The 19,490-nt window shown below is 40.1% G+C and overlaps 1 protein-coding gene across 6 annotated transcripts; it reads left to right on the top strand.

Annotated features, from left to right (window-relative positions):
- Positions 1-6,056: 6,056 nt before the first annotated feature.
- Positions 6,057-19,138, top strand: LOC124226591 (DLA class II histocompatibility antigen, DR-1 beta chain-like). 6 transcript variants are annotated; one of them, XM_046640005.1, is made up of 6 exons: positions 6,057-6,191; positions 13,814-14,083; positions 16,351-16,632; positions 17,364-17,474; positions 17,951-17,974; positions 18,269-19,138. In XM_046640005.1, exons 1-6 carry the CDS (start codon positions 6,092-6,094, stop codon positions 18,280-18,282), a joined length of 801 nt encoding a protein of 266 aa, XP_046495961.1. In that variant the 5' UTR covers positions 6,057-6,091; the 3' UTR covers positions 18,283-19,138. The 6 variants fall into 6 exon arrangements, 4 of the variants coding, with proteins under 4 accessions (XP_046495961.1, XP_046495960.1, XP_046495958.1 ...); XM_046640004.1 differs by lacking the exon at positions 6,057-6,191 and adding an exon at positions 9,758-10,691 and having other exon boundaries at positions 18,269-19,136; XR_006885332.1 differs by lacking the exon at positions 6,057-6,191 and having other exon boundaries at positions 11,505-14,083; positions 16,351-16,703.
- The last annotated feature ends 352 nt before the right edge of the window (positions 19,139-19,490 follow it).

Genomic DNA, 19,490 nt, shown 5'->3' with positions numbered 1-19,490 from the left:
ATACAAAGGGACAGAAAGAATCAAAAATAACCATAAACACTTCAATTTAGCCACAAACTCCCAACACAGAAGAGAACAATATGTGACAACAAAAACTCAGAAGGAGAAGAGGAAAGGGATGTAACCCACTTAGGCTAATGGAGGTAAGAGGCTATAGGAAAATGGACTATCTCATCTATGAGGTCTTTTACACAAACTTCATGTTAACAACTAAACAAAAAGTAAGCGCAGAGGTTCTGGCCCAGCGATGTAGTGGTTAAGATCATATGCTCCACTTTGGTGGCCCAGAGTTCACAGGTTTAGATCCCTGATGCAGACCTACACATTGCACATCAAGCCATGCTGTGGTGGCATCCCACATACAAAATGGAAGAATATTGGCACAGATGTTAGCTCAGGGCCAATCTTCCTCAAACAAAAAGAGGAAGATTGACAACAGATGTTTGCTTACAGCCAATCTTCCTCACCAAAAAAAAAAAAAATCAGAGCAGAGCCACAAATCATAAATTAAGACAAAACTGAGAAAACCATCACAGAAAACCACAAAACTGAAATGGCAGTCAGAAAGACAAGGGAAAATAAATAATGGAAATATAGAACCACTAGAAAACTAGAGGTAAAATGGCAGTATTAAGCCCTCATATATCAATAATCATTCTAAATGTAAATGGATTGAATCCTCCAATCAAAATACATAGAGTAGCTGAATGGGTTTTTTAAAAAGGACAAAACAATATGCTTCCTCCAGGAAACATATTTCAGCTCTAAAGACAAACATAGGCTCAGAGTGAAGGGATGAAAGACAATACTCCAAGCAAATGGGAAGCAAAATAAAGCAGGTTTTTCCATACTTATATCAGACAAAGCAGACTTCAAAATAAAAAAGACAATGAGAAACATAGAGGGGCAGTATACAACGATAAAAGGGACATTCCACCAAGAGGGCATAACACTTATGAACATATATGCACCTAACCCTAGGGCACCAAAGTATATAAAATAACTATTAACAGACCAAAAGGGAGAAATCAACAGCAACACAATCATAGTAGAGGATTTCAATACCCCATTTACATCAATGAATGGATCATCCAGACAGAAAGTCAACAGGGAAATGGTGATCTTAAATGAAACACTAGACCAAATGGACTTAAGAGATAATATATAGAACATTCCATTCAAAAACAGCAGAATACACATTCTTCTCAAGTGCACATGGAACATTCTCAAAGATAAACCATATGTTTGGAAACAAGGCAAGCCGCAATTTATTTACAAAGATTGAAATCATATCAAGCATCTTTTCTGACCACAATGCTATGAAACAAGAAATAAACTATAAGAAAAAACCTGGGAAAGTCACAAATATGTGGAGACTAAACAACATGCACCTGTACAACCATTGGATCAATGAAGAAATCAAAGGAGAAATTTAAAAAATACCTGGAGACAAATGAGCATGAAAACACAATATACCAACTTTAAGGGGTTGCAGCAAAAAAAGTTCTAAGAGGTAAATTTATAACAATACAAGCCCTCCTCATCAAAGAAGAAAAATCTCACATAAGTAATCTTAAACTACATTTAACACAACTAGAAAAAGAAGAACAAACAAAGCCCAAAGTCAGCAGATGGAGGGAAGTAATAAAAATTAGAGTAGAAATAAATGAAATAGAGACTAAAAAAAACAATAGAAAGGATCAATGAAACTAAGAAGTGGTTCTTTGAAAAGATAAACAAAATTGATAGACTCTTAGCCAGACTCACTAAGAAAGAAAGAAGACTCAAATAAATAAAATTAAAAATGAAAGAGGAGAAATTAGAGCCAACACCACAGAAATACAAAGGATTATAAGAGAATACCATGAAAAACTATATGCCAACAAATTGGAAATCCTAGAAGAAATGGATAAATTCTTAGACTCATACAACCTCTGAAAACTGAATCAAGAAGAAATAGAAAATCTGAATAGACCAATCACAACTAAAGAAAAACCTCCCAAAAAACAAAAGTCCAGGACCAGATGACTTCTCTGGAGAATTCTACTAAACCTTCAAAGAAGAGTTAATACCTATCCTTCTCAAACTATTTGGAAAAATTGAAGAAGATAGAACACTTCCTAACACATTCCACGAGGCTCAACATTGCCCTGATACCAAAACCAGAGAAGAACAACACAAAAAAGGAGAATTACAGGCCAACATTGCTGATGAATATAGACGCAAAAAAACTAAAGAAAATATTGCAAATAGAATACAGCAATACATTAAAAGGATAAGACACCGTGATCAATTGGGATTTATACCAGGGATGCAGGGCTGGCTCACCATCCACAAATCAATCAATGTGATACACCACATTAACAAAATGAGGAATAAAAATCACATGATCATCTCAATAGTTGCACAGAAAGCATTTGACAAGATCCAACATCCAATCATGATTAAAAAAACTCTCAATAAAACAGGTATAGATGGAAAGTATCTCAACATCATAGAGGCCATATATAACAAACCCACAGCCAACATCATACTTGACAGTGAAAAATTGACAGCCATCCCTCTAAGAACAGGAATAGGACAAGGGTGCAAACTCTCATAAAACCCCAAAGAATCAACCAGAAAACTATTAGAACTAATCAATAACTACAGAAAAATTGCAAGGTACAAAATCAACCTACAAAAATCAGTTGCATTTCTATACACTAATAACGAATTTGCAGGCAGAGAAGTCACAAATACAATCCCATTTACAATCACAACAAAAAGAATAAAATATCTAGGAATAAATTCAACCAAGGAGGTGAGAAACCTATACACTGAAAACTATAGGACATTATTGAAAGAAACTGAAGACATAAAGAAATGGAAAGATACTCCATGTTTATGGGTTGGAAGAACAAATATAGTTAAAATGTCTATATTACCTAAGCAATCTACAGATCCAATACAATCCCAATCATAATCCCAATGACATTCTTCACACAGAAATAGAACAAAGAATCCTAAAACTTATGTGGAACAATAAAAAACACTGAGTAGCCAAAGCAATCCCGAGAAAAAAGAACAAAGCTGGAGGCATCACAATTCCTGGCTGCAAAATATACTACAAAGCTATAGTAATCCAAACAGCATAGTACTGGCAAAAACAAAAGACAAAAACAACAGACAACACAGATCAATGGAGCAGAATTGAAAGCCCAGAAATAAGACCACACATCTATGGACAGCTAATCTTCAACAAAGGAGCCAAGAACATACAATGGAGAAAGGAAATTCTCTTCAATAAATGGTGTTTGGAAAACTGGACAGCCACATGCAAAAGAATGGAAGTAGACATTATCTTACACCATACACAGAAATTAATTCAAAATGGATTAAAGACTTGAAAGTGAGACCTGAAACCATAAAACTCCTAGAAGAAAATAGAGGCAGTACAGTCTTTGACTTCAGTCTTAGCAGCATCTTTTCAAATACTATGTCTATTCAAGGAAGGGAAACAAAAGAAAAGATGAACAAGTGAAACTACATCAGACCAAAAAGCTTCTGCAGGGCAAAGGCAGCCAGGAACAAAACAAAAGACAACCCATAAACTGGGGGAAGATATTTGCAAACATGTATCAAACAAGAGGTTAATTTCCAAAATATATAAAGAACTCATACATCTCAACAACAATAAAAAATCGCTTGATCAAAAAATGGGCAGAGGATATGAACAGACATTTTTCCAAAGAAGATATACAGATGGCCAACAGGCATATGAAAAGATGTTCAACATCACTAATTACTAAGGAAGTACAAATCAAAACTACAATGAGATACCACCTCACACCCGTCAGTATGGCTATAATTAACAAGACGAGAAATAATGAATGTTGGAGAGGATGGGGAGAAAAGGGAACCCTCATACACTGCTGGTGGGAATGCAAAATGGTGCAGGCACTATGGAAAACAGTATGGAGATTTCTCAAAAAATTTAAAAAGAAATACCATACTATCCAGCTATCCCACTATTTGGTATTTATCCAAAGAACATGAAATCAACAATACAAAGAGTTCTATGCAGCCCTATGTTCACTGAAGCATTATTCACAATAGCCAAGATGTGGAAGTAACCCAAGTGTCCACCAACAGAGGAGCGGATAAAGAAGATGTGGTATGTATATACAATGGAATACTGCTCAGCCATAAAAAAGAATATTATCCCATTTGAAACAACATGGTTGGAACTTGAGGGTATGATATTAAGCAAAATAAGCCAGACAGACAAAGGCAAACACTGTATGATTTCACTCATATGTGGAAGATCAACGAACATATGGATAAAGAGAACAGATTCATGGTTACCAGAGGGGAAGGGGGTCAGGGTGGGGAGGGTGAAAGAGGCAAAGGGGCACATATGTAGGGTGACAGATAAAAACTAGACTATTCGTGGTGAGCACAATGCAGTCTATACAGAAGCCAATATTTAAGAAGGTACACCTGAAATTAGACAATATTATAAACCAATATGACCTCAATAAAATAATTTTTAAAAAATTGCTCAACAAGTTTTAGTCATTTTTATTGCAGTATGGTAAGTACTCTGTCGCTAGAAATATTAAGTCACATAAAGAATAACTACATATCAAAACTATGGTGGAGTGTGAATTAATGCAAAACTTTGGATACAGAGTTGTCCTTTAAAGTCCATTCTGAATCTGAGATATACATTGATATTAAAATAATATGTAATAAATATCTATAAGTAGAATTATATGTTTATATATATCTCCAAAAATTTATATGTTTATATACATATATATTTATATATATATATATATATATATCTATAAGTAGAATTTCATGTTTACATCAAAAAATTTCTAATCATAAATTATATGATTACATCAAAGGATGTAAGTCATAGTTTTTCCATAGTGTTCTATTTCCTGAACATTCTATAATGTATTCATTAGCAAAGTTTCTTATATCTTTCCTTAGGATAAAACAAGAGAAGGTGAATAATAAAGGGACACTGCCAAGAAAATGAGGAAATCGTAACAGGGCCAGGAGTAAGAAACTTAACACTTTTTCATATAAAATATTAACTATCCTAAAGCAGAGCTCTGCCAAAGGCTGACTTTGAGTCCTTTGTGGATCTCTCAGCCCCCAGCATACTTTGATTTGGACAGTTGGCCTTATCTCATTGTTAGGTTAAGTGCTATACAAAGATCCTTTCAGGTGCTGCACAAAAGTACTTTCCACGTAGATGGGCTCCTCTATCCTCTTTCTCTATGCGTATTCTGGAGGTGCCACTAAACTCAGTGACAGCATCAGGAGACAAACTTTGAAAACCTTTTCACTCAGATTAAATTATTGACTAACTTTCAATTTTCTTTAGTTTATCAGAGGCATCCCTAACTGTAAGAAGGTACAGATTATACTCTCCAATTAACAGCTATAATTCTGTCATGTGATCAATTACCATGGGTATGCTGCTCCTTGAGCCGCCAAAAGAATCACAGCATTTTTCAGCATTGAAATACCCGAAAGATCACAGTGCTTTCATTTCAACTGTGACAGATTAAGTAATTTTCCAAAATCTACAACACGAAGTTATGGTGCAATAAGGACTAGATCAAAGGTCTCCCAACTTGCAGTCATCTTCCCTCCACCCCTTCAACTCCTAGACACACAAACATTTATTCATCAAAATAGTTCTGTCTTCAAGTGAGAGCGATGAATGCCCCAAAAAGGCACTCAATTTATCTACACATCACTGACCAGCACAGAGCTGGCACACAATAGGGGCCCAATTAAAATTTTTCAGATCCAACTGGATCAAACCTTTAAAGTAGCAAATTAAAACAATGCTTCTAACAAAGGAAATCTAAGTTTAGAAGACGACCCTCAAACTGAGTCTCTGACCAGCAACCAATGATGCTGTTCATTTCTGATGCTGATTGGTTCTCAACACTGAGATTATCCAATCCAGGAACAAAAAAATGAGGTCCCTGGTTGGCACTATTTGGGGATGTGAGTGGAAGAGAGTCTTAGTCCTCATTGAATGAGACTTGCCTTTTGCACCCTGTCTCTCCTGTTCTCCAGCATGGTGTGTCTGTCGTTCCCTGGAGGCTCCTGGATGGCAGCTCTGACAGTGATGCTGATGGTACTAAACCCTCCCCTTGGTTGGGCCAGGAACACCCAACGTAAGTGCACACCTTGGGTAGTGAGCTGTTCTGGGGTAGGGGGAGGAAGGGAGTTAACTTTGTCACTGTGTCCAGGCCATTCCCCTGAGAAAATTGTGTCATTTTCTTCAGTGACCACCCATCTTTATCATATGGCTCCCCAATCTTTCCACAACAAAAGGGGCCTGGATGCTTGTCCTCTCTATGAGAGCTGCATGAGGAGCCTCTATGAATAGGCTATTTCTTCTCATCTCTCCTCCAATAAAATCTCTCCAGCCTTGCATCCCATTCCCTCAGGATCCTGAGAAGAATTAGAAGTAACAGTTTCAAAATAACTCTCATCCAGTAACCCTCTTTTTTATGTTGAGTTATGCCAGAAAAAGGGAAAGTTTCTCTGAAAATTTTATGAGGAGTCAAAAATAATCAGAAAGATCTCTCCTGGAAGATCCTGTGTCATATCCTCAACAGGATCTCTGATGTTGGTGCCTCTCCCTAATAGGTGAGGATGCATCAAGAGCTTCCCCCATTACCTTCTTTTCTTTCTCCCTGAACCCCAATGTTTATAAGGCCTGTATCCCTGTCCGGGAGGGTCTCTGACAGAAGTTGGGATTAGTGCTCTCTATTTCTCCCATGGAAAGAACCCTGGAGCTGAAGCAAGGATTCTTAGAACTTAGAATTACTCTATAGTAAGGAGCATCTGTGGGGTGTTCTTTGATGCCTTAAAGAACTCGAGTCATTTTCTGGAAAACTGGCATGGGTTAGTGTTCATTATAAATCTATTTTGAACTTTTCTATACTATCAGTTTCTCCTACATTTCCCCTTTCTCTGGCCTGAGTCCACAAGAAAGGATTCAACTAGTACAGAATAAATTGTATGAAATTCTATTTTCGTAGGCCAAAAATAGTCAAATATCAGCAATTTCATATGGTTCAAAGCATACAACTGAACAGGATTACAGAGAGAGTACAAAACTTATTTATATCCCATAGGGCTGAAAGTCAGTAAACAAGTCAAGAGAACTCATTGCCCTCCTGGAGTCTTAGCCCCAAATGTCATAGGTTCATTTATCATGCCTTCTATTTGCCTTAATTAACCATGTTTGTCTACCTCTACTTACAGTGCTTCCCTATTATTGCCCCAGCTATGTCATCACCATTATTGATAATCCCCAAAGTTTACACAGACCCTCAGCACTGTAACAGACCCACTGAAAAAGATGATACTTAACGAAAATTTTCCTCTTTTTTAAAATCACCTGTTCCTTACCTTTGAATGTTTCTCCAACTGGTAGATGGAAAATAGGAAATTTGTCTGAACTTCTCACAGGAAGGAGAGGGATATAATGTGTCATCAGAATAAAAGAGTGTTGGAACTTGAGCCCATTCTTGCTTTCCAGGATCCCCACAATGATCAATTTCCAGAAGCCCAAGTTTATTCATTTAGCCACAAATATTTTTCTGAGGAACAATTATATACCAGGCTATGTTCTAGGCTCAGAGAATTCTACTTGAACAAGATAGAAAAGTCCTCTATTACCATGGAACTTACCTACTGACAGGGAAGAAAGGCACCCCCATAAGCATTTAACAAAGAAAAAAAATTCAGAAAGAAATAAGTGCTCTGAATAAAAACACATCAGAGTTATGGAACAGACAGAATGGATTCACCTGACTTCAGTTCAAGTGGCCGGGGAGCTCTCCCTGAGAAAGTGATATTTAGATGAGACATGAATGGTGAGAAGAAGCCAGTCACGTGAAGGATCTAAGGGACAAGTGTTCCAGGGGGAGGGAACAGGGGAAAGGCTGAAGTGTGGGAAGATGTTTGCTGTGTTTGAGGGACAGAGAGAAGGCTAGAGTAGCTGAAGCAGAGTGAGCAAGTTGGGAAGTGGCAGACGATGAGGTTTGAGAAGTCAGGGGCCAGATCATATTAGGCCCCGATGACCAGGGTAAGAAATTTGAATTTTATTTAAAGAGAAATGTGAAGCTACTGAAGGGTTACAAAGAAAGTCAATTTATATTTATTTCTTAAAAATAATCCTAGCTACCATATGGAGATTGCATTGTAGAGATTCGAAAGTAGAGCCAGGGAGACCATTTAGGAGCAGGGCAGAATTCTCCACGGCAGACATGCTGTGGCTTCCTTTAGTGTGGTAGTGACAAAGACAGTGGTCAAGATAAAGTGAACACATTTGGTATGGAGTCTTGTATGACTTGTTAATGAATTAAAGTTAGGGGTTGGGGGATAGAAAAATTGAGCTTATTACTAAGGATTTCGTCTTTCACAGTAACTAGGAGGATGGTGGTACTGTTTATGATAGGGAAGACTGTGTGTGGAAATAATTTGAAGTGGGTGGTTAGGAGTGAAGGCTTTGCTTAAGTTTGAAATAATCGTTGACTTTTATGTGGAGGTCTAAGGTGTCAGTTGAATATATGATACTGGAGTTCAGGGGGCCTAGAGCTAGAGGTACACATGTTGGTGTCACTGACACACGTACTGTGTTAAATTCCAGGAAAACAGAGGAGGCTACATAGAGAGAATGCGGTATGCAGAAGACAAGAAGATGGCAAGGGCCATGCCCAGAGAGCCAAGGGCCAATAAGTCAGCAAAGGGGAATGAGATGGAGGTAGAGTGATATCGATGAAAATCAAGAGAATGTGATGCATGGAAATGAAGGCAAGTAGATTCTTTTCCACGAGGTGGCTTGGTCGGTTATGGTGAGCACCACTAAGAGATGGTTGAAGAGAGAACATGATAGAGAAATGAACACTGGGTCTGGTGGACCTGACATTTACAGTCAGCGCAGTATACAAAATAGAAACTAGATTTGACAGTTAGAAGAGAAAATGGGAGCTGAAGAAGTGAAGGAGATGACTCTTCTGGGTAGCCAACCCCAGAGAAAGACTGTGCTGGGATCAAGGAGTCAGCAGGACCTAAAATATAACAATAAAGGAGCCTGAAGACAAGCTTGGAGAACTTGAGAACCAGAGATGTTCAGTCATTAGCAAGGCAGCACCACGGTGCTTTGTAGGCAGATGTGATGGATGTGCAAAAAGCCATTAATTCATATATCCAATATTTATTAGTAACCTAGAAAACACCAGTTATTACCCTAGGTGATAAGGATGGAGTGATGAACAAAACAAGTCTGGTCACTATCAGCATGGAGCATCATAACATTTTGCAGTTACTATGTACCAGGCTTATAAATTTCGGTATGTAATTTTCATAGCTATCTTATCATATCTGTAGCAATGAAAATATATATATGGAATGTAAAATTCAAAGAGTTTCAGTAACACAATGTCACATAGTTAGTACTAGAACACAGATTATGTAGTCTAAATCTGAGTATGTACAAAGTCCCTCTCTTCCACGTCAGCATATTCCTTTTTTATTAGGTTCATGTATTTATTAGGTTCATTGTTACACGTAAACCAATGTTTCTGCACTTATGTGCTCAAAATGGTAATTAGTGATAAAATTAATAGAAGACAATTGCCAAATCATGATGAAGGTATTATTTGCTTTAGGAAGCTAAGGAATAGAAAGACCTTATGAGGTTGCATTCATAGGATTTATAAAAATTCAAATGGTAATGTATTTATTAAGTACTTATTATGTCATCAGCACTAGGAAGAGTCACTATTTAATTTCACAATTAATAATAATCCTGTGAGGAATGTGCAATTATTAAATTCATTTTAGAGATAAAGAAAAAGGCTGTTGAAAACTGACCCATTGGAAGAGTTTGACTTCAAATTCAGGCTTCCTGATCCTAGAGCTTGGGCTTCTAATCACCATTAGTGAATAATGGCTCAATTGGGTAAAATTGATAAAATTTCTCACGACGTGTGTGCCAGTTTGTGTCTTTGGGTAGGAGAGTGATGTAAGGCCTGCTACTTCCAATATGTAGGAGAAATTTAGATTCATTTTGAATTTATCATTTTTAAAGTCCCACATGGATTCACACTATCCGCAGGCCATCATGATCATGTGTTGAAGAATACAAAGAAGCATTAAACACACTCCTTCTGAGATTTTGTTAGCCAGTTGGGCTAGGGTTGCCAAACAAAATTCAGGATTAACAGATAAATCTGAGTTTCAGATAAACAACAATAATAATTTACCTGAAATCCAAATTTAACTGGGCATCCTGTAGTTTCATGTGCTAAATCTAGTAACCTTAAGTTGGGCACACGAGCATGAATTGACAGTGCCAACCATACAAGCTACAGTGAGCAAAAACTTCACACATTTTTATTTTTTGACTTTCTCATGAGTCAAGAAGGTACTTAGAGAATTTCTGAATAGTGAGACAAATCTGGTATGATCCAGAGTGCACTCCTGTCTTCCATCATTTCTACGGGGCAAAAGGAGCTTTGTTAAGATCTCTACTCAAGGTCTGGGGACCTGCTAATTTTTTGCAAACTGTCTATATGACAATGTCATCTCTTTCGCAGCTTTTCCCCTTCTGAGGAGATTGACTACAGAAATGAGAGTTCTACATCTGGCCACGGCTGGTAATTTGATGCCTACTGGTATTATTGGGAGTAGGAGACTGAAAGTTAGAAAATGAATTAGTTGGGACATTGAACAGACATAATAGGTTGTGGCTATACTATAGTACCATAGATAAGTAGTGGACCAGCTACAGAGAAACTATGAAAGAAGATGATGTGAAGGATAAATTATATAACTTGGTGGCTAAAGTGTTCTGGTACCAATTCCAATGTGTAGGGAGTTTTTCCACACCACCAAGCAATTATCCCACGCCAGCTGGGTGTCCTACAATTCAACTCAATTCTGACACTAGCTACATGGAGATAGCATCAGATCCCACAGGTTAAGGACTCAGTCCTACACGACAGCCCCCTCCCACTTCAGATGCCAATGGTAAGTTCAAGTTGTCACCTGTGCTTCTGACCAAAGGGCTATAGAATGGAGGTTCCCGTGACCCCCTCCTTGGGTTTGATTAATTTGCTAGAGCGGTTCACAGACCTCAGAAAAACATTTTACTTACTAGATTACTGGTTTATTATAAAAGGATATAACTCAGGAACAGCTAGATGGAAGAGATGTACAAGACAAGGTATGGGGAAGGGGTACAGAGCTTCCATGCTCTCTAAGTGCAGCATTCTCCCACAAATCTTCACATGTTCATGAACCAAGAACCCCTCTGAAACCCGTCTTTTTGGGCTTTCATGAGGGTTTCAATACATAGACATGATTGATCGAATCATTGGCCATTGGTGATTGAACTCAATCTCCAATCCTCTCCCCTCCCTGGAGGTCAAGAAGGTGATACTGAAATTTCCAACCCTCCAATCGCATGGTTGAATCTCCTGGCACCCAGGCCCCATCCCAAGGTGGAATCCATAAGTTATCTCATTAACATAACAAAAGACACCTTTATCGCTCTCATCACTTATAAATTCCCTAAGTTTTAGTAGCTCTGTGCCAGAAAAGGGGACAAAGACCAAATACATATTTCTCACTATAAATTGCAGTATCAGAGTGACTGATTGGCAACGCAAAGAAATTAGTAAACTGTGGTCATGAAAAAATTTATTTTGTTGGAAAAACAGCTCTGCATTGGGACCAGATTCCTAAAAAGCATAACTTTAACGTAGGACCTAGATTTTCAACAGAGGTAATATTGGCAAATTTGTCAGTTTAATTCTCAGCTGCCCCATTATTAGCAGTGGCTTCTTCACCACAGTTTTTTCAGGTGGTTTACACCAGTGGTTCTGGCCAGAGACAGCTCACCACCCTCCTCCCTGCTCCTTCTCACCCCAGAACATTTGGCAATATCTGGAGCCCTTTTTGGTTGTCACACTGGGAGTTTCTGGTGACAACTTGTGGGTGGAGGCCAGGAATGCTGGTAGACAGCTTACTATTTACAAAACAGCCCTCACCACCCCCAACCACAAAGAATCATCTGGTCCAAAATGTTACAGTGCCGAGGTTGGAAACTCTACTTTATGCTGTGCTTCTTCTAAAAATTCTACACTCATGCTTTAAGCACACACCCTCCAATTCAGTTCTTCATGGTTTCTTTTAGCTTCTTTCATTACCAAAAAAACTAGACAGTTGCACACATCCATCACTTCTTGTTGAATCCATTCAATCAAGGCAAGCTCAAGATCTTCGTTTTTATTTTTCGCCTTTTGCAATGTTTTTCAAAATTTCATGAAAATGTTCAAGATTTCTTGGTTATGACATCTCTGTTAACTTTCAACAACTTGCCTTTTTAAATCACAAATAGTGGTGACCGCTGCAAATATTTTTCAGTAAAGTGCCTCAAATTTCTGAAGTAATTCTGCTTTCCATACTACTGATGCTATCAGAAGCTTCCATTCGTTCATCTCACTTTTAACCCCAGGGTTATTCTTTAACTCTTTTTTGACATTTTCACAGTTCAATTAAATGTAAAGACAAAAACCTCAAAAATGTGTGCATTTATATGATATGTATGTGGATATTTATACATATGTGCATGTCAGCACATTGAAGCTACAGAAGCACGTACAACCAATAAGAGCTGAGAGACACATTTGACCCCATACCTCATCAGGTCAGAGACTCCAAATGAGTTCTGACACCAAATTTTTTTAAAAATCTGGTTTCCTGAGCTATCTGGATTTAGAAAAGCAGAAAAAGGAGTGTAGATCTGTATTGAGATTATGGTTTTAATCTCTTTAAAACTCTTCAGGAGTTTCCCACTACAGTTGGTATAAATTCAAAATCCTAACATCACCTACAAGGCTTGTAAGTCCTCCGCTCCACTTGATTTCTCCAGTCTAGCCTTTTACCTTCCTTCCTCTCACTGTCTCTGCTTCAGTGAACTGGTTTCTTCTGGTTTCTTGAGGAAATTCATCAATTCTTTCAAGCTTCTCCACGTGGTGTTACCTTTACCTGAAATGTGCCTCCCTTTTCCCCAAACATATACACACACCCACTCTTCTCTAGCTCACATCACCTTAACTTTTCCTGTCACATCTTAAATGTTACTCTCAGAGACCACTTCTCTGGCACCCTGAGGTAATTGAGATCATCCTGTTATTCTCTGTCCTAAAACTCCACACCTTTGTTTTGACATTTCTCACTCCATAAAAATTCTTGCGCGGTTGAGTTTTGTCCATCATTTTCACTAAATTTTAAGCTTCACGAGTGGAGGGAAGATGTCTGTTTTTCCCTTCTTTGGATTTCCAGGGGACAGCACTAATAAAGTATTTACAGAGCGAATGAGGTGGGAAGAGTTTAAGGAACAGCTGAAGAGCTGTGGGATGAGAGGAGGGAGCGGTGAGCGTCTTTCAGGTGGAGGCGTCCGGTGGTGGTGGAGACAAATCCTTGTCCAGCTCCAGCTGCTGTTTAGAGGTCTGCAGCCAAGCACGGAAGCCCAGTGGATCCTGAATGGCTCCGGACCAGAGAGATTTTCCCCGCCCGGCCAGGTCTCCCTCCTCCGCGGGCAGATGAAAGATGACCCTGTGCAGTGCTGGTAGTTCGTGCGTGGTGCCTGTGGAGCCAGTCAGGGGTGCCTTAGTGCCCCCTCGCGCGCCTGGACGCTCCTCACTGGTGGGCGTCGCCATCCATCTCTTCTCGGGAACCCGCCCGGGTGACCGGATCCTTCCTGTCCCCACAGCACATTTCCTGGAGTATAGTACCTTCGAGTGTCATTTCTCCAACGGGACTCAGCGGGTGCTATACTTGCACAGACTCTTCTATAACGGGAAGGAGTACGTGCGCTTCGACAGCGACGTGGGCGAGTACCGGGCGCTGACCGAGCTGGGGCGGCGGAGCGCCGAGTACTGGAACGGGCAGCAGGACATCCTGGAGCAGAAGCGGGCGGAGGTGGACACGGTGTGCAGACACAACTACGGCGTCAGCGAGAGCTTCCTGGTGCCGCGGCGAGGTGAGCGCGGGGGAGTGTGTGTGTGTGTGAGAGAGAGAGAGAGAGAAAGAGAGAGACAGAGAGAGAGAAACCGAGACAGAGACAGAGACGGAGAGACTCAGTCCCGGTGAGTGTGTAGGACTGTGAGCGAGTACAAGTTACAAGGGACCGTGTGAGAGCGGGTTGTGGAGAGGGTGTGTGGTTTGTCAGTGTGTGATTGTGGGGGGACAGAGTGTGTGGGTGAGGGGTGTACTGTGAGCTGAGGTGGGACAGAGAGAATGTGTGTGTGTGGTGGGGGGAGTGGGCCTGGGGTCTGAGAGAAGGGAGAAAGGGGGCAGGTGTGAGGTGGTGGGTGCAGGAGGGTGGCTGTGGGGGCGGGCAGCGGCAGCGCAGGGGGCTGGAGAGGGGGGAAATGTTGGTTGGGGTGAGAGGCCAGGCATGGAGGGAGGGAAACTGAAGGTGGTGTCCGTGGTTGGGGTGAAGGTCAGGGGAGGAGAGAGCAGGACTGTAAAAGGTTTGGGAGAATGTGAAGGGTTACTCACAGACTGATCTTGGCACACACTCTTCCTCATCCTGAAACTCCTAAAGTAAGTGTTGCTGTGCATACGCATTTCAACGACAGTGAAATCTGTGGGAGAGACCAATATGGACGGATGGAGTGGGAGGAGGAAACTCCCAGGCACCTCTGACCTTTCTGAGGCTTCTTTTAGGTCTCAATTTCCTGCCACTTTTTTTTGGTGTGTATATATTTGCGTAGTTGAAATGATGGTGAAAATAGCTTTTTGAATAATAATTTTACTTAACATACTGATGTGACTATTTTTATAATGCTAATAGTATTTAAGTAGTTACAGGTTGTTCCTTTGTATAATTGTAGCACAATTTACTTCACATTCCACTTTGTTAGATTTTTTTTTAATATTGCCACTCAGTTGGAAATTTATATCTTTTTTAAATTTATATTTCTTTTATTTATAAGGTTATTCTTTTATTTATAAGGTTATATGTTTTCACACATTTATTGGCCAGTTGTAATTGTTGCTCCAAGCATTATCTATTATCTGTCATATCTGGGTCCTAGTGTTTTTCTCAGTGATTTTATGGGTTCTCCATGCAGTAGGATTATTAACACTTTGCAGATATTTGAGTCAACATCTTCTCCAGTTTGTCTTTTATATTATATTTTGATTATTATTTTTTATGTTAAGAATTTAAACATTTTTGCTTAATGAAGTATGCTGAAAAATTTTTACTAATGATATACCATCAATCTTAAATTTTCTGTTTTGTAGTACTGTAAAAATGTTGCACCCCCCAGTTTCCCCTTTCTTGAAAATAATCTTATTTGTTGAGGGCCTGGTAGTGTCAGAGATTGTCTCAGATGCTAAGCACAGTATTAATGGGTCCCAGATCCTACCCTGACCTCAAATGTCAGTTTAGAAAGAGAGATAATTATAAATTATAACAATTCTAATAATAGATATGGCTTTTTTGCAAAGAAGAGAGATTGATCAACTGAGTGTAAAAATAACTTTTTAAGTGAATGGCTTTCCTTGCTCTTCCCCTCTCCTTCAGGACTCATGTTTTTCTTAGGATTCAACTCATAGATTTAGAGATCACCTCTGTCTGTTGCTGCTTGGTCCCAGGATAGAACCATTTCTGTAGTGCTCTAAGCTGTGAGTGCATCGAGGTGCCCTCTTAGGATTTCATCCCCTATCTCCATCTATCGTACCACTGTTCCCCAATTTATCCTACTACTGTGAATCATATTTTATTTACCATAAACAACAACAGTAAGTAGCTAACAAAACTGAAGGCTGCCAGCCATTGTTTTATATATTTTAGGTCCATTGTTCCTCATATAACCCCAAGAGATAAGTTAGCATTATTACCCCCACTTTATGGGTGAGACAGCTGAGGCATAGAGGAATTTAAAAACTTTCCTATGATCAACCAGTAAGGAGAAGAAGAGCCTAGATTTGAACCCAGGCAGCCGAGCTCCAGAAATCATGCTTTTAATTAATACACCCTATGGTCTTACAAAGCTTTGTAAATACTTCAACAATGAGTAACTATTTCAAGATATGAAAAAAATCCACAATTTTCCTCAACACCTCTTGAATCCAATGGGCCCATAAGCGTTAAATTCAGGACTCACAACTCTGGCTCCTGTTCAGCCACATGGCAGCTTTGAGGGAGGCTTGGGTTTGGACAGAGGCAGAAAGGCAGCCAACCAAGGAGACTTACTCTGTCTTCCTCACTTATTCCCTCCACCTTCTCTCTCCTAGTTGAACCTACAGTGACTGTGTATCCTGCAAAGACCCAGCCCCGGCAGCACCACAACCTCCTGGTCTGCTCTGTGAATGGCTTCTATCCAGGCCACATCGAAGTCAGGTGGCTCCGGAATGGCCAGGAAGAGGAGGCTGGAGTCATCTCCACAGGTCTGATCCGTAATGGAGACTGGACCTTCCAGACCCTGGTGATGCTTGAGACAGTTCCTCAGAGTGGAGAGGTCTACGCCTGCCAAGTGGAGCACCCAAGCCGGACAAGCCCTGTCACAGTGGAATGGAGTGAGAAGCTTTCTGACCCCATAAATTCCTTGCCCACCAAAGAGGGGACTTTCCTTATACCTGAGTGTCAGGTTTGTCCTCTCCCTACACCATATTTTCATTCACTCCGTGTTCTCCTTTCCTTCAGCATAAGATATTGGGGGTAGCACTGTGATATCCTGTGATAGAATTCTCTGATAGTTTATAGATATCTTCTGATAGTTTCTACAAATACCTATACCCCCCGGGGAAGCAATTATGCCTGGCATGTATAAAAGAGATTATCCCTGTTTTGAGCCTTCCTGTGATATCATAGTTCATGGTTCCCCCTTGGCCCTGGGTACCAGTCCCCTGCCTCAGGCTGGGCTTGTGCTCCTGGCACTGTTGCTCTGAGCTCTTCATTGTGATCTGAGAAGAGGCACATCCTCTACAATGTAGGGACCTTCCTGACACAAGGGAAGTCCAATCTTGGCTCACCTTTTATAAACTCTGTCACCCTCAACAAGCTTGTCCGCCTCATTTAGTCCAGGCTCCTTTTCCTTCAGATGTTGAGCTTGTGATATTTAAATGAGTTTAATGCTTGAACTTTGCAGTTACCCAGAGTGATTTTTGAATCTCTTTTCCAGAAATGGCCAATTATTGTAGTTCTTCCAGGGCAGCCTTCTCCCATTCTCAAAGCTCTCAGTCCCAGAGTCTCAATTAGAAAAGTCGGATTTGGGGTAAAAATCACTAAAACTAGCTTCTTTTCTCAGGGGCCCCGTCTGAGTCTGCGCAGAGCAAGATGCTGAGTGGAGTCGGGGGCTTCGTGCTGGGGCTGCTCTTCCTTGGGGCAGGGCTGTTCATCCACTGCAGGAACCAGAAAGGTGAGGACTCTGCCGGCAGCTGAGACTCCCCACAGGCCTTTTGGGGAAGAATCATGGCTTTGCTCAAGTTAGTTCTCTGTGTACCAGTGACCCTGTATAAAGACCTTCTGTAACTGATCAACCTCAAATTTCCTGGAAACCCAGAACTCAATCGACCATGGTTACTATGTTGAAACATAAGAGGTTATGGCTGTACAAGTAAGAAAAGGGTCGATATGCATGGAGATCTTGGGTTGAGATCCAGGGGCAAATGCAGGAAGAGCCATTAAGGCTGATGAAGTTACACTGGATTTGTGTGGCAGAAACTTCATGGGTCATACACTCAGTTTCTGCTCTCCTCTCCACCCTGGTATCATATCATGTGTGTTGTGGTGTTAGCGAAATCTCAGGTAGTGAGCCAGCAGCTGGGGACATTGTATTTGGGGGCAGACTTGCCTCCATATCTTTTAAGTTATGTGTTCTCTTCTCTTTCTCAGGGCATGGTGGACTTCAGCCAACAGGTAATGTTCTTTAATCTTTTAGAGATAGGTTTGGGTCTCCTGGAACAGATGGTAGCGATGACAAGACAAGAGAAGAAATAATGGGAATGACATTGAATTCTGATCAGGCAGTTTGCAGTAAAGCTTCTTCTCTCCACTTAATAAATGCCCTGCTCTCTAAAGTAGCGTTGGCTCAGGGTGACAAAAGAATTTTTTCTCCTGACTGCAGAGCTTTATCATGAGGCCCTGAGAGGGGGAAAAGAAGCTGCTTGTAGGGTGAGGTCTGGAAGCAACACTCTCCTCTGTCTTCTGCAGGGCTCCTGAGCTGAAGTGACGATGGCGACCCTCAAGGAGGAACCTTCTATCCTAGCTTCTTCGTAGCGTGAAAAGTTTTCCAACTTGGCTCTTATTCTACCAAAAGAATGCTTTCTCAGGATCTGGTTTGCTCCTGGTTCAGTGACCCTGCAGAAAATGCCTTCCCTGCTGGCTTCCTCAGACCCTTCCCTAAGCCTAGAAGTCCCCAATATTGAGTGCAGTACCTCATCGTCCTTCTTTCTCGGTCACCTTTGTATTCAACCCTTACTGCCTCCTGTGCATCTGAACTCACATTCTGCCCACATTTCTTTGTAAAGTTTTTCTCAATGAAACATGGAGTGAAAGTCATCTGCTTCATGCAACTTCAAGGACAAGAATTAGAAAGAAAAGAGAAGAGGAGAGTTGCATTACAAAACAGTAATGGTTTTCATTTATATTGTTGAATTTTGGTCACATGTGGATCGTGAAGTTTTTCTTGCTTCCATCCCCAGTTTTTCTTGTGTTTTCTGCATTCTGTAATTAAGTATATTTACCTGAGCTCAGAGAAAGCCCTTAATGACCCCATATCATAGTGATCTCCTACCTCTATTCCTTCTCAAAAACAAACACACAAGGTCCTTCATATCATGGGATACAGAGAGGGACATCAAGTATAAAAAGTGCAAGTAACTTGTGGTGGTAGTTACACAAATCTACAAATGTGATAAAACATATGTATAGAACTATAAACACATTGTACCAATACCAGTTTCCTGGTCTTGATATTGTACTATAGTTTCTTAAGATATAGCCATTTAAGGAAACTACATGAATGGGTACACAGGATCTCTCTGTACTGTCTTTGCAAAGATCTGTGAGTCTATAATTATTTCAAAATAAAAAGTTTTAAAATATTTGCTGTCAACCAAGAATACTCTGACCAGCAAAGTTGTCATTCAGAATTGAAGGAGGAATAAAGAATTTTCCAGATAAGCAAAAGCTAACAGAGTTCATCAACACTAGACTAGCCTTCTAAGAAATGTTAAAAGGACTACTTAGGCTGATACGAAGGGCACTAATTAGTGACAAGAAAACATATGAAAGTATAAATCTAACTGGTAAAAGTAAATACGTAGTAAAGGTAGTAGAGTAATCACTTATAAAGCTAGCATAAGGGTTAAAAGACAAAAGTAGTAAAAATAACTATAACTAAAATAATTTGTTAAGGGATATACAAGATAAA

Source organism: Equus quagga, chromosome 15, assembly GCF_021613505.1.
Source record: "Equus quagga isolate Etosha38 chromosome 15, UCLA_HA_Equagga_1.0, whole genome shotgun sequence".
Lineage (NCBI taxonomy): Eukaryota > Metazoa > Chordata > Mammalia > Perissodactyla > Equidae > Equus > Equus quagga.
This window is presented reverse-complemented; position numbering and strand designations above follow the sequence as displayed.